Consider the following 14,082-nt stretch of genomic DNA (forward strand, 5'->3'; position numbering starts at 1 on the left):
CTGAATATTGGAAGTAGAATTGTATTTGCTCTTATAGTTTTTACACTAACATAACTTTCTCCCTTTGATAAAACTCTTCTAAGATAAAGCTCTCACACCTCTCACACCTCTCAAATTTCTCTCTTTCTATTTTCTCTTTGGATCAGTGTGTTCTACAATTGAATGAACAAGCCTATTTATAGGCAAATTAGATGGCTTCTCGTGGATTTCATTACGCAACATTATTATTAAGCTTTTGACTACTATTTTCTTATTTTCTTTATGTGGGCTCTACCACTTTCTTTACAACATGTCTAATTACTATATTTTAATCACACAAAAATTCAGAAAAGGAAAAAAATCATTCAATTTAAACTTAAAAATTAAAGCATATTTACAAACATACACAATGAAAAAACCACATAATAATTAACTCAAGCAGCACAAATTCTTCTCTCTCTCTCTCTCTTCTTGATTTACCAACTATTTCTTTTATTGGTGAGAATCATCGAAGAAAACCAGAGCACTCTTTAATAATTTACACCCTTTCGAAGTGTCTTGGGGCCCGGTTTTGTGAACCTAGAGAAAGGGGGCAGCATCACTCGTCTTTGCAGCAGCCCAAGTCCCATTAAATTTGCTGGAAAATTCTTCACCCTGAATTTGACTCCTCGGTTGGTGTTGACCTAGTTCCCAACCCTTTATTAATAATAACAATAGGAAATTACAAACATGCTTCTAACGTGGATGAATTGCGGGCGTGCCAGACACGACCTCTCGGCCTTGGGTTCTCCTACATTGAAGACAAGGCTTTAGTGTGCTTAATCAACCAAGTTATCGGTGACTCTAACTCCGTGAGTGAACTCGAATTCTTGTTCCAAAGGAGTTAAATCCAAACCTTGAAAAGTGTGTAGATCCATCTTGAAAATATAAATATCCTCGAACGCGACTGGTGAAAAGCATAGAACTAGATGGTGCTCAAGAACTCTAGATGGTACAACAACAACCTCTAGCAATTGGCTAAAAACTGAAAAAACAGTATAAAGATATTTTGACAGCACTTGGGATGCATTCCATGACTATTTGATCTTTTTTTGTTGTCGAAAGATTACTATTTGATGTTGATCTCCAAATCTGATAATGATTAACTCAAGACCCCAACTACCGGACATTGGCATTCATTGTTCAGAACTTCCCTGGCTGGTCCTACCCTAACTTGGTGTCCAAGTCAAACAAGACTTTGAATCAAATGGAGCAACCCGTTGGGCCGCACCAATCTTTATGCTTTTATGGGTTGTTGCACATTGTAGTTCAAGCTTTGAAGAGGGTTTGCCTTTTCACCTTAGGTCTCACGTCCATATCTTCCAGTCTCCTCCATTCTAATATTGCTTGTAAACCAAAAAGAAAAAGAAACAAAAAAAAAAAAAAAAAAAAAACATTGGTCCCATCACCACCAGTTCAAGTTGGTCACCCAGTCCAGCCATTTACGCTTGCTCGGTCCACATATTATTTCATTAACCAAAACATTTAAATCTTCAGTTGTGCGACCGTACGATTTAACAGCCTCTTCAGCAAACACTTTGAGGATACTAGTTCTCTCTCTCATTTCGTTTCCTTGTTTACTTGACAAACATAATTCCAATGCCTTCATTGCTCCACTTTTTGTCAAAACACCTCCCTCAATCCCCACACCAATTCTCCACAAAACCTCTAAAGTTCTCATGTTCAGTGGCTGGTCAGCCAGAAAAGGCCTACATATCATTGGCACACCACCCGTTATGCTCTCCAAAACTGAATTCCATCCACAGTGTGTCACAAAAACTCCAACAGAGGAATGATTTAATACTTTAGCCTGGGAAACCCAGGGGACTACTTTTCCAAGTCCATTTCGATTCGTTCGTTCAACAAATCCCTCAGGGAAATCTTTTTCATTTCCCCTAAATGACCAGATAAACGGAAATCCGCCTTCCTCTAGGGCTTCGGCTAAGGCTGCTAGCTCATGAGGGGGCAGTTTTGCTATACTTCCGAAGTTAATGTAGGCTACGGAAGCACGTTTGTGCTTGTCTAACCACTCTAAGCAGCCGTGCTCGTCATGAATTGGTGCTGTTGGTGTTAGAGAGAAGGGTCCAACATGAAGGAATTTGTGGAACCTTTTCTTTAGCTCAAACACGACTTCGAGGTCTATGTCTTGAAAAGAGTTTATGGCAACTGCAGTTGCCTGTGGTAGCTTCTGTCCCATTTTATGGACCATAACTGCAATTGGTGATTCTGAATTTTCAAATGCTACTCCTTCAGGCAAATCAGATGCATGGAATGCTGAAAATCCAGGGAGGAAGTCTAGGCTTTGGTCTTTTTCTCCTGCCAAAGGAAAAAATAACACAACAAAATAATGTTAATATTGTAATCCATTGGGAACTAAGATTCTTGCACATTAACTTGTGCTCTAAATAGTTAAAGCTTGGTGCTATTATATTGTCATACAAATAATTATATTTCTAGACTGTGATATCACACATGCATCGAGGCAAAATCAACCTAATAAATAGTTAGAAAATAATTCTATTTTGACAATCACATATGTAATTGAAACTTGATTGAAATATTCGACTAAGAAAATTATTTCTTACCACTAGCTCCCACTTTTTCTCTAATTACATCGGTAGCAACATGAGCAAGCAGAGAGCGTTGTCCCGAAGTCCATAAGGGCACCCAAGGGACCTGCATTTCTTCTGCCATCTCTCCTGCAAACCAAAGAAACGCATCTGATATCAAGCAGCCCACCTTCTGGCCAATCTCAGCCTCTGCCTCTTCGATAACTTTCTTAAAGCTGCCCGGTGCCACCTTAAGAAAGAGATCAATTGGCTCCAGAGGGTTCCCAGAGAAAGCATAGCCCCCTGGCAAGCCATCCCATACGTTGTAAGGCTTAATATTTTCAAACCCCTTGCTGTTGGATTCTGTGAAGAGGGAGCTATTGGATTTAGCAAGGCTCAAGAATGAGAACTTCACGTCAGGAGCCATGGCTGAGATAATACGGATAAAGTGGAGAAGAGTGCCGGGATGGGAGGCGAACGGAAAGACTAAGACGGCAACATGTTGAGTACAAGCTTTGTGGTTCATTATTGACATTGTGATAGTATATTGGATTTTGATTAATCGTGTTCTTTGAGTTTTTGCATGTAATTAATGAAGTTGGTGACGGTAAATATATATGTGGGAGAGAAAAAGGAAGTTAATTCGCTGCTGACAACAACGTAAATGTAACAAACATGAGGTGTTTTCGTTTTCGCAGGTTTGGAAATGGGTAGTTTTATTTTTATTTTATTTTCACCTTTTTAAAATTGTTAAATTGGTTAGTTTTGTGCGAACCAGGTTGGACATGATTATACCATTAAGAGGAAACAGATCTCCTAACAAATACTTGGGCGTGATGATTACCGATTCATGTGTTATAAGATGGGTTTGATATATATTTCATATACCTAATGTACAATATTAATAAATAAATGTATAGGTTATAAGTAAAGAATATTCATGGAAAAGATAAAATACAACAGACAAATGTTTTTTTTAAAGCAAATATATTATAAGAATCTTAAATTTAATTTTAATACCTAACATTTAGTTTAAATCATTAGGATGTAAACTACATGTTCCAGTCTATGAATAAAATTCATCTTCTATGCCAAAAAAAAAAAAAAATGGAACATGAATAAATTAAAAGGAGTACTTATATATATTATATTATATAAAATAAAATCATTCGATGCATAAATGAATGAAGAACCTGCAATCGGTTAGAAAATAGGAAAATAATAAAAGACAAACATGCCATAATTTTTTTACTTTGAGTCATAGCAATCGTCCTGAACTTTGGGGACCAAATAAAATATGGTCATAAGCTCCATAAAACGTATAACTAAGATCTGTACGTATGATTATTAGTAAAGAATATAAACCAAAACGAAATAGAAAATTAGAGTACAAAGAAATACAGAGTCGTTAAATTTCAACTTACTACCACATGTTTCCCGAAATTCAGACTTTGCTACATGAATTTTTTTCCTCTCACTTTCATTCCCAGCGTTAACTTTTCATATCAGTCTCATACCTTCGCCTATGTTACCATCAGAAAATATGTTTACGTATTTTTTGGATTGATATATAATTATGTATTTTCATGTCATTCTTTTGATTATGCATTGGCATTTGTAAAGTTTGCACCAAAACTTGCTTTATAGGAATTGAAAGCACAATCTGCACCAAATGCTCATTCTGCCATTGATTACATAACAAAAGGGAATTGAAAGCACAATTTGCACCAAAAGGTCATTCTGTCATTCATTATATAACAAAAGGATTGCAAGAGGGTTTCATTCTTCCATTCAATTACATAACCCAAACCCAATGCAAATACAAAATCAGCCAAGACATAACAACTAACATAACCCAAACCCAGTGCATGAGGGTTTTCAGGAGTTTGTGTATGAGTTTGCAAATGTCTAACAAATCGTGCAGAACTTAAAAAGGCCTAATAGAGTTTGGGGGGTTTTATGTCGTTAACCCACAAAATTATAAAAGATTTCAAGTGAAAAAAACAAAAACAAAAAAACACATGGAGACAACAAATAAAAAAGCATTATGACAGGACTTGCCCGAATTTCTCAAACTCGAGATTTAATCTGTGGAATTCCGACATTACCACGATGTCAGGCCCACTTCTAAAGCAGACCCTCTTTTCCTTAAAAGGAGTAAGGATACGAGACTTCTACCGAAATTTCGGCAGAGTCTCCCCTGTAAATTGATCATTTCCCAAAATTTCAACATGCATAAAATTCACAATTTAATAACCCAACCGACAGCATGCATTATAATTTCATGCAATCCAAATGATCGGCCTCCAAGCCATCACATAACATAAATTAACTTCCCAAATTTTTAGCATGCATCCACTATCATCTAACTCCCCCAAATATCTAACTCGATCACCTCCATAAATTAACATAATAAATATTTATTCAATCAAGCCTCGTTTCCATTCGAGTTTCAGGGACCATCGACAAGGTCTGAGTTTTAACCCGCGGCTGCACCTAGTAACCCTAGGCTCGCCTCACGTTACACCTTCACTCGAGGGATCAAGCCACACGTAGTTCTTCCTCAAAAACCTTTTACTGTAAATCACCATATCACATATCTCCTCATACACCGGATATACCAACGCCATGTATGGGGTCTATCAACACGCCGGCTACTCCTACGACATGTGCGACCTCAACACAATGTCACATATCTCCCAATACACCGGATATACCAATGCCACGTATGGGGTCTGTCAACACGCTGGCTACTCCTACATGCGACCTCAATACAATATCACATATCTCCCCATATGCCGGATATACCAACGCCACGTATAGGGTCTGTCAACACGCCGGCTACTCCTACGACATGTGCGACCTCAACACAATATCACATATCTCCCTATACGCCGGATATACCAACGCCACGTATGGGGTCTGTCAACACGCCGGCTACTCCTCGACACGTGTGACCTCAACACAATATTACATATCTCCCCATACGGGATATACCAAAGCCACGTATGGGGTCTGTCCGCTGCCGGATAACCTACGACACGTGGGACCTCAACATCACAGGGTGGTACTTATGTGTAATCAATATCCGGGGAGGTACATAGGATAGTGCGTATAGCACTTCAAACAGACATTCTAAACTCCTTTTTACACCTTTATATACACACATAACTATATATATTAGTTTCTAATATTGTAGAAGCCTCAACAACAATCTAATATCCGATAATCCCCTAATTTAGAATCATAAACTAATATCCTAATCCCACATAACCAACATACAATCAAGATATCTGTTACTACAGTCATTTTAATCTTCTTAGGAAGGTAACACTACCTAGGAAGTCTCACGGTCAACCTAGGGTCAAACTACCCAACCTTGGTCAAACAGGCCCGCGGGGCCCACAACCTCCAAATCCTATTCCAAAAGTTCCTATAGATTCTACAAGGCTTAGGACACACGTCCTGCAAGTTTGGTCCAGATCGGATGGTCGGATCGCTAACGATCGCACGATCGGATGGTCTGACGGTTACTATAAACCAAACCCTAGGGTTGGCATCCGTTTTACAATCTGTCGGATCCTACACGATCCTAGGAATACCTAGATCAACATATATTAAATTTAAGACCATCCCACGGTCCAAACCTATCGAACCCGGATAATGCATAATAAGCGATATCCGTTCGAGACTCAAACATTAACCAAATTGGAATCCGAGCACACCTACGCGCTCTTGACATCAAGAGGATTGCATTGGGACAAAAATGCCCCTCGAGCAACGGTGCCCACGCGCCGCCACACGTGCTAGCAGCGCGTGGGTGTCCAAAGCTATTAAGCATCGTCGTAAAATCTCAATATCTAGGCTCAAGACTCCTACCTTAGGTGTAACACCCTATTTGGAGTCACTTTTGTTCTTGGGCATACCCTAAAAACTGACCGAAAGTGGCCGGAATCGCGATCTCAAAATCAGCCGAAACCTAGATCGAAAATCTAACTATCAACACTCAAAATCAACGAAATCCTATTCAACCATCAGTTAGAGCTCGAGGAATAGATGGATTTCTATACCTAGATCGCCAAAAATGGCTGCCGGACGATGGAGAACGAAGCCGGAGTTTCGAGAGAAACCGGGCTTTTCTCTTGATTTTCTGGCAAAATCTCAGCGGCTAGCAGCCGGGCTTGACTAGGTAGGAATAGGATGGCGGCCCAGTCATTTTGTTACCGCCAAATCAACTTTGGTGGTGAGCGAGAGCATGGCGGCCAAAACATGGTCGGTTGTTCTAGTCGCGGCGAGAAGAGAGAGAGACGCGCTGGAGGAGAGAGAGAGAAATGAGGGCATTTCGACTTTTATCAAAAATCCTTTTTGAATTAATTACGATTGTGCCACTGAGTTTTATTTGATCGTAACTCTCTCGTTACAACTCCGATTTCAGTCCACTACATGTCTACGGACTCATTTCAGTACTACCTACGTAACCATACCACTTGTGGTCCCAAAATTCTTCCAGATAAGAAATGACCAAATTACACATACCCCAAGGGCAATTTCGTAATTTCACTTAAATAAGTTAAATATGGGATTAAATTTGAAGTCGGGGTGTTACACATTACAAAGTCAATAGGTCTAGCCGAGTGGAAAATGGTCTTGATTTGTAGACAAAGGTCTCAAGTTCGAACCCCAATGGCATTTTAATTGTGTGCATGTATACGAGAAACCCCCCTTCCCCTTGCAGTTTAGACTATCACTTGTACTAAAAAAAAACATTACAAACAAAAACAAATTTGTTTTTATAACGTTCCTAGCCCGTGGTCTTGTTTTCTTAATAAATTGTATATGTTGCACATAATTTGTTGCCTCAATTTAACTGTTTGGGGAAATGCGTCATGGCCTCCCCCTTCCCAAACTACCTTGAAACAAGTATTACAAACTACATATATTACTTGGTGACAATCTCCACCAAGCTATTGAAAGCTCGTGGGGAGCTTCCATTCCATTCAACAGCTTGTTGGGCAAGATGTTGTAGGATCTTTAATTTTTCTCTCATTTCTTCTCCTTCTTTTTGCTTCAAGACCAGTTCCAAGGCCTTAATCGCTGCAGGTTTCGTGATGAGCCCTCCCTCAACCCCAACACCAATCCCCCATGCAGCCTCTACCGTCCTCATGTTAAGATTTTGGTCTCCAAAAAATGGCCTGCAAATCATAGGCACACCACCAACAATGCTCTCCAAAATCGAATTCCACCCACAATGTGTCACAAAAACCCCAGTTGAAGAATGCCCCAAGACTTGCACTTGTGGAGCCCATGAAAGTATTTTCCCATTCAGGCTCATTTTGTCATACCCCTTGGGCAATATTTCCTCTATGTTGCCCCTAAATGACCAAATAAATGGAAACCCACTTTCAATCAATGCTTCCGCAAATGCTGCTAGCTCATGAGGTGGTGGTGTCACCACACTTCCAAAGCTAATATATGCCACTGATGCTGGCTTCTGCGTGTCCAACCACTCTAAACAACCACTTTCATTGTTAAGCAATGGCGGCGGTGATGGTGATGGTGATGGTGATGGTGATGGTGATGGTGATGGTGATGACGGTATTAGGCTAAAGGGTCCAACGTTGAGGAACTTCTGGAATCTTGACTTGAGCACATTCACAACTTCAGGGTCTACTTCTTCAAAAGAGTTTATTGCAACAGCGGTCGCTTTAGGCAGCTTTTGTCCCATTTTGTATAATAGAGTTGCTAAGGGTGACTCTAACTTTCCTACTATTCCTTCAGGTAGGTCGTCCATCTGAAATCTTGAAAATCCAGGAAGGAAGTCGAGGGTTTGTTTTCCACCTCCTGAAAATAAATGTTATGATGCTATCAATATTCAACTAATGTATATGATCAGTAGAAAAACTAAAATGCTGCAAATTAATTCAGAAAAACTAAACTTAATTTTGGACTAAATGAATACAAAAAAAGAAAGAAAATAAAACTGTCTCCTGTGGATTTTTCATGTGCCACCTACCAAAGCAACCACAAGTTAACTGCCCTACTTATTTAATAAAAATACAAGGGAACACTGATCTAACATTGGATTTAGGTTCACCGTGAAGTTCATTAGGTACTTGTTAGATAATTGTTAACCTGCTTAAGTACTTGTTAAATTTATTAAATTCATTATTTAGACTAAACGTTGCAATAGTATGAAATTATTAAGTTTTATTATTTAGACTGTACAAATTATATCCTCCATTTTTCATGTTGATAAAGAAACTGCATACATTATACATGGGATAACGCTAGGCTTACACACATTGTGTATGTTTCATCTCTCATAGAGGTGGAGCCCATCAATAAAATGGGGCGTATCTCTATTAGAAAAATAATACACGGTATGATTTATAAATGTGGTATGCCTAGCATAGCACACTCGTTGATCTTTCAGATTAGAGTAACAAGAATGAGGAGAAAATAGTCAAAATTCGTTGGAGTAACAATTGATGCCAAAAAATGAGGAAAGATACAAATTTATATAAATATGATATATAATTAAATTAACAATGCATTGAACTTCCTATGGCCAAATTTCGTTGACTTATTATACCAAAAAATAAAAATAAAAAATTCGTTAAATGACCATAAAATGCATAAAATGTTGAATAGTATAGGGTCCTTGGTTAATTATCAAATAGCAAATGAATCCTTACCACTGGTTCCAAGCCTTTGGCGTATCAAGTCTGTGTCAACATGAGCCAGCAGTGAACGTGGTCCACCCGTCCAAACGGGCACCCAGGGGACTTCCATCTCCTCCGCCATATCTCCAACAAACCAGAAGAACGCATCCGATACCAAACAACCAACCTTCAACCCCGTCGCCGCCTGGGCATCCTTCAAACTCCCCCTAAAGTTCGCAGGCGCCGCCTTCAAGAAAAACCCGATAGCCACCTCGGGTTGCCAGAGAACACGAAGTTCTCTGGCAACCCTTCAGGCACGTTGTAAGCCTTCACATTGTGGAGGCTCAACGGCGACTTGGAGAAGAGGGCAGCGTTGGCTTTGGAAGTTGTCAGGAACGAGAAGGCCACCTGCGGGGCCGCCGCAGCTAGTCTGAGGACGAGGCTGTGGAGAGGGCCGGCATGGGAACCGAAGGGAAAGGCCAAAACGGCAACATGGTGAGTTTGGGGTTTGGAGTTTCCTACCATAGTTATTGGATGGCCTTGATCTTGTGCTGCAAAAAATGTGAATTTTGTTTTTATAGGAGGGGACCATGGATAGGTAGGTAAAGAAATGGTAGCAAACTACTTGTGCGTGGTTATGGCAGGTTCACATATATTTTATGATTGTTGAAAAGAAGTTAATGACATAGTGGACAGGAGCTGGGAGTTGCTTGGTTGTTAAACGAACAACGAGACGTGAGAATTAATTTCACCATGTATGTGACGTTGTTAAAACAACAGCCATACATATGTGACAACTAATTAATTCTAGAGTTCACTCTTATTACCTCTATTACCATGTCTAACTGTTAATAACTTAGTTTACATGATGTGGCCAGCTTATCTCATGTAGAAATGGAATTTTTTAATTTTTTATTTTTGTCACGAGACTTACGGACATTCATGTAATCTACATGTGCCTCATGGAAATCTTCAACAGCTCATGAAATATTTGAGATATATCGTTTGAAATAACCCCTTAAAGGATATAATTAAACTGCCATGAAATTCTCAATTAAGGATTAACACTAAATATTATTAGGATAACCAATATATATAAATTGCTACAATTGCCTTAGGACTCATTTGAGAGTGATTCTAGATATGCCAAAAATCACTTTTATGGAGAATAACTTCTTTATATAATCACTTTAGGTGGTTTTAAGTGATTTTATAGAGAAGCAGATGATAGGTGCTTCTCCCCATAATAACTTAAAATGATTATACGAAGAAGCACGTGGGAGATACTTATCCCTAAAAGTAATTTTGGCTTATCCAGAATCGCTCCCAAAAGAACCCTTAGTGAGTACTATGAATTCAAATTTGATATAGTGGCAACATATATCATGTCATCTATTGGAAAAGTTATTGAAATTCCTGAAGAGTTAAATCATTTGAAATATTGCCTTGATCAGTAGATCGAGCACTGTGCCAACATGATTCTTTTTCTCTAATTAAAGTGTCATTATGTGGATAAAACTCATACATTAAGCACCACAATGATTCTAGTCTTTAAATAGTAGGAATGGTCATTTCTTCCTCGTGAATAAGATGAAGTGATCCACGGTCTAGAAATACCGTATTTTGCTACAATAGGATTTTTCAAATACAGATGCTTCGACGATCATGTATGAAGACAATGCTACTTGGATTGCTCCAATCAAAGAATGGTTCATCAATTGTGATATATGTTGGAAATATGAGTGCTAAGTTGCTATAAAATAAATAAATAATTACTGCAAACAAAACATATTTTTACAGAAGGAAAATGGAATAGAAGAACCTTAATTGAGTCGAGGCAAGTGTTGGACACTCTGACCTTAAGACGAATTACGCCTCACATTGGTGATGACCTTTTTGCTTTAGTTGCTATATAATGCAGCCCAATGGTTGTGCACCCCACTTTAGAGCTTCCATTGGGGATGGCCTAGCTAACAACTAATCGTTTTGGACCTAGATCTAAGAATCCCTAAATTTTATTCTAATTGATCTCGAAGCTTTCTACTTGATACATATTACTTGGTGACAATGTCCACCAAGCTATTGAAAGCTTGGCTGGAGCTACCATTAGATTCAACCGCTTGTTGAGCAAGAATTTTAAGGGCCCCGATTTTGTCTCTCATTTCCTGTCCTTTATGCTTCAAAACAAGTTCCAAGGCCTTCACCATTTCAATTTTTGTAATGACCCCTCCCTCAAACTCAGTTCCAATTCCCCAAACAGCCACTATGTTCCTCATGTTGAGTGTGTGGTCACCAAAAAATGGCCTGCAAATCATAGGCACCCCACCAGAAATACTCTCCATAACCGAATTCCACCCAGCATGTGTCACAAAAACCCCAACTGAGGCATGTCCCAAGACCTGCACTTGGGGAGCCCATGAAACTATTTTCCCATTTAGGCTACTTTTGTTGTACCCTTTGGGCAAGAAATCCTCTATGTTGCCCCTAAATGACCAAATAAATGGAAACCCAGTTTCAATCAACGCTTGAGCTAGGGCTTCTAGCTCATGAGGTGGTGGGGTTGCCGCACTTCCAAAGGCAATATATACTACAGATGCAGGCTTGTTCTTGTCCAGCCACTCTATGCAACCACTTTCGTCTTCGGGCGATTGTGGTGATCTTGATATTAGGCTCATCGGTCCGTAGTTGAGCAACTTCTGAAACCTTGACTTGAGCGCATTCTCAATTTCAGGGTCTACGTCATCGAAAGAGTTAACAGCAACAACAGTTGCTTTGAGCAGTTTTTGTCCCATTTTGTGTAGCAGGGTTGCTATGGGTGAATCTAAGTTTCCTGTTACTACTCCATCCGGTAAGTCACGTATCTGAAATCTTGAAAATCCGGGAAGGAAGTCAAGCGCCTGTTTTCCACCTCCTGCAAAAAAAAAAAAAAAAAAAAAAAGGGGTAGTAAAAAAGAGGCAATGGTTAGAGGAATTAAAGTCCTTCATGAGCCAGAAGAAGCTGCAAGTTGAGAAAATTTTAAATGAATTATGGGGGCCTTTTTGGGTTAAAATGAATTATGGGGGTCTTTTTTTTTTCTTCTTTCGTAAGAACTAGTCTCTTCACACGAGCTTCTGGCCTGCAAGAGGTTTTCTTTTTTAAAATTTAAATTTATTTTAGAATTATAAAAATAATAGGTAGTTGTGTTACATAAAAATAAGATCCATTATCTGATTTTTCTTTCATTTTAATTTTATTTTTAATATGAAAAAGTGTGAATTTATCATATTATCCTCATTTAATTAATAATTTCAATTTTTAATGTTTGCATTAACCAAGGGCATTTCTGATATTTTGAATGTTTTACCATTCTTTACCTTTTGCTTTATATATATATATGAAGAGGCCTTTTTGGGTTTTACGTACAGTTCCGGTCCAAATTTGGGGGCCTTATATTGGGCGGTAGCCCACTTAGTAGAATGCGCACATGAGAGAGAGAGAGAGAGAGAGAGAGAGAGAGAGAGAGAGAGAGGCTTAATTTTTTTTTTTTTAAACTTTGATGTCATATTGAGTGTTTTGGATATTTTTATGAGATTTTGGAGTTGGTCTTGTTTAAAGAAATTGATGACAATTTTGTAATTTATAAGAAGTTAAAAGCTTATTTGTTATGTTGTAAATGGGCTTTGGGTATGTTTCTAAAATCCATTTCATATAGAGTTTTTTTATATATAATTTAGGCCCTTATATTGGATATAATAGGGTTTAGGACATGCAGGAGGCCCAAGTGAATTGGTTGAAAGAAGAAAAATGAGAGTAAATGTAGGATAATAGAGAAAAATGAAATAACACAGAATTACAATTACTAGCTCTTCGCTATGATCAAGTTGTTATTTGAAATTGTTAATACGAATGGAGGGAAGATAATATTGGATATTTTCCATTTTCAATCACAGGTAGTGTTTTGGACTAGAGTACAAAGAATAAGGTAGATAAGGACTTAGTCAAGTTGGTTAGAGAGGATATGTGCTCCTCATTATGCAATCGAGTTAGAATCCCCCACCCTTAAAGTAGAATATCGTTTGTATCGAAAAAATATAAAAAGTAGAAAGAATATGGAGAAAAGAGTACTCAAATATCAATGATTCTTCAGGCAAACCACTAGGCATATACTAGAATATATACATAACAATGGATCTAGTTTCCTTTCGCCAAAATTGGTTTAACTATAAAGTGTATGAACTTAATATCTAAATTTCAGTTGCCAAAAACAAAAAAAAAACATTTCAGAAACATATAAATGCTCACAAAATGCAATTAAATGAAATTGATTGCTTACCGGTAACGGTTCCAACCCTTTCCCGTATGAAGTCAGTCTCTACATGAACAAGAAGTGACCGTGGTCCACTAGTCCAAACTGGCACCCAGGGCACTTTGATCTCCTCCGACATATCTCCCCCGAACCAAAAGAACGCATCGGTCACCAAACACCTGACCTTCAAACCCGTAGCCGCCTCGGCGTTCTTCAAACCCCTCATGAAGTTACCGGCCGCCGCCTTCAAAAACAACCCGATAGCTTCCTCAAAGTTGGCTGAGGGCACGAAACCCTCAGGCAACCCATCCGCCACGTCGTGAGGCTCAACATTGTGGAAGCTCGAAAGCGAGACTTTGGAGAGGAGGGAGGTGTTCGCTCTAGAAGTGGTGAAGAAGGAGAAGAGGACGTGTGGGGAAGCTGGAGCTAGTTTGAGAACAACGTCAAGAAGAGCGCTTGCGTGGCTCCCAAAAGGGAAGGCCAAAACGGCAACATGGTGAGTTTGGGGTTTGGGGTTTCCTACCATAGTTGCTAGATGGTCTTGGCTTTGTGCTTGCTAGCTGTAGA

The 14,082-nt window shown here is 39.0% G+C and overlaps 2 protein-coding genes and 1 pseudogene across 2 annotated transcripts; all 3 read right to left on the minus strand.

Moving 5' to 3' along the window:
* Positions 1–1,423: 1,423 nt before the first annotated feature.
* LOC148920075 (flavonol 3-O-glucosyltransferase F3GT2 pseudogene) lies at positions 1,424–3,093 on the minus strand (annotated as a pseudogene).
* A 4,240-nt stretch (positions 3,094–7,333) lies between these two features.
* LOC103323450 (flavonoid 3-O-glucosyltransferase-like) lies at positions 7,334–9,832 on the minus strand. The gene is given in 3 exon segments (XM_008225447.3): positions 7,334–8,408; positions 9,263–9,511; positions 9,514–9,832. Coding segments are annotated over 3 exon segments (1,392 nt in total). The 5' UTR covers positions 9,755–9,832; the 3' UTR covers positions 7,334–7,506.
* Positions 9,833–11,020: 1,188 nt separating this feature from the next.
* LOC148920076 (flavonol 3-O-glucosyltransferase F3GT2-like) lies at positions 11,021–14,082 on the minus strand. The gene is made up of 2 exons (XM_089046678.1): positions 13,543–14,082; positions 11,021–12,140 (listed from the first exon to the last, which is right to left on the minus strand). The coding sequence occupies exons 1-2, from the start codon at positions 14,039–14,041 to the stop codon at positions 11,284–11,286; spliced, it is 1,356 nt and encodes a 451-aa protein (XP_088902804.1). The 5' UTR covers positions 14,042–14,082; the 3' UTR covers positions 11,021–11,283.

This window comes from Prunus mume, linkage group LG2, assembly GCF_029339155.1.
Source record: "Prunus mume cultivar Tortuosa linkage group LG2, ASM2933915v1, whole genome shotgun sequence".
NCBI lineage: Eukaryota > Viridiplantae > Streptophyta > Magnoliopsida > Rosales > Rosaceae > Prunus > Prunus mume.

Bases quoted from the DNA above. Each gene is read 5' to 3' on its own strand.
- LOC148920076 (XM_089046678.1), bottom strand. From the start codon at position 14,041: ATGGTAGGAAACCCCAAACCCCAAACTCACCATGTTGCCGTTTTGGCC. The intron at 12,141-13,542 runs GTAAGCAATCAA...TTTTTTTTGCAG, and splicing joins AAGGGTTGGAACCGTTACCG to GAGGTGGAAAACAGGCGCTT.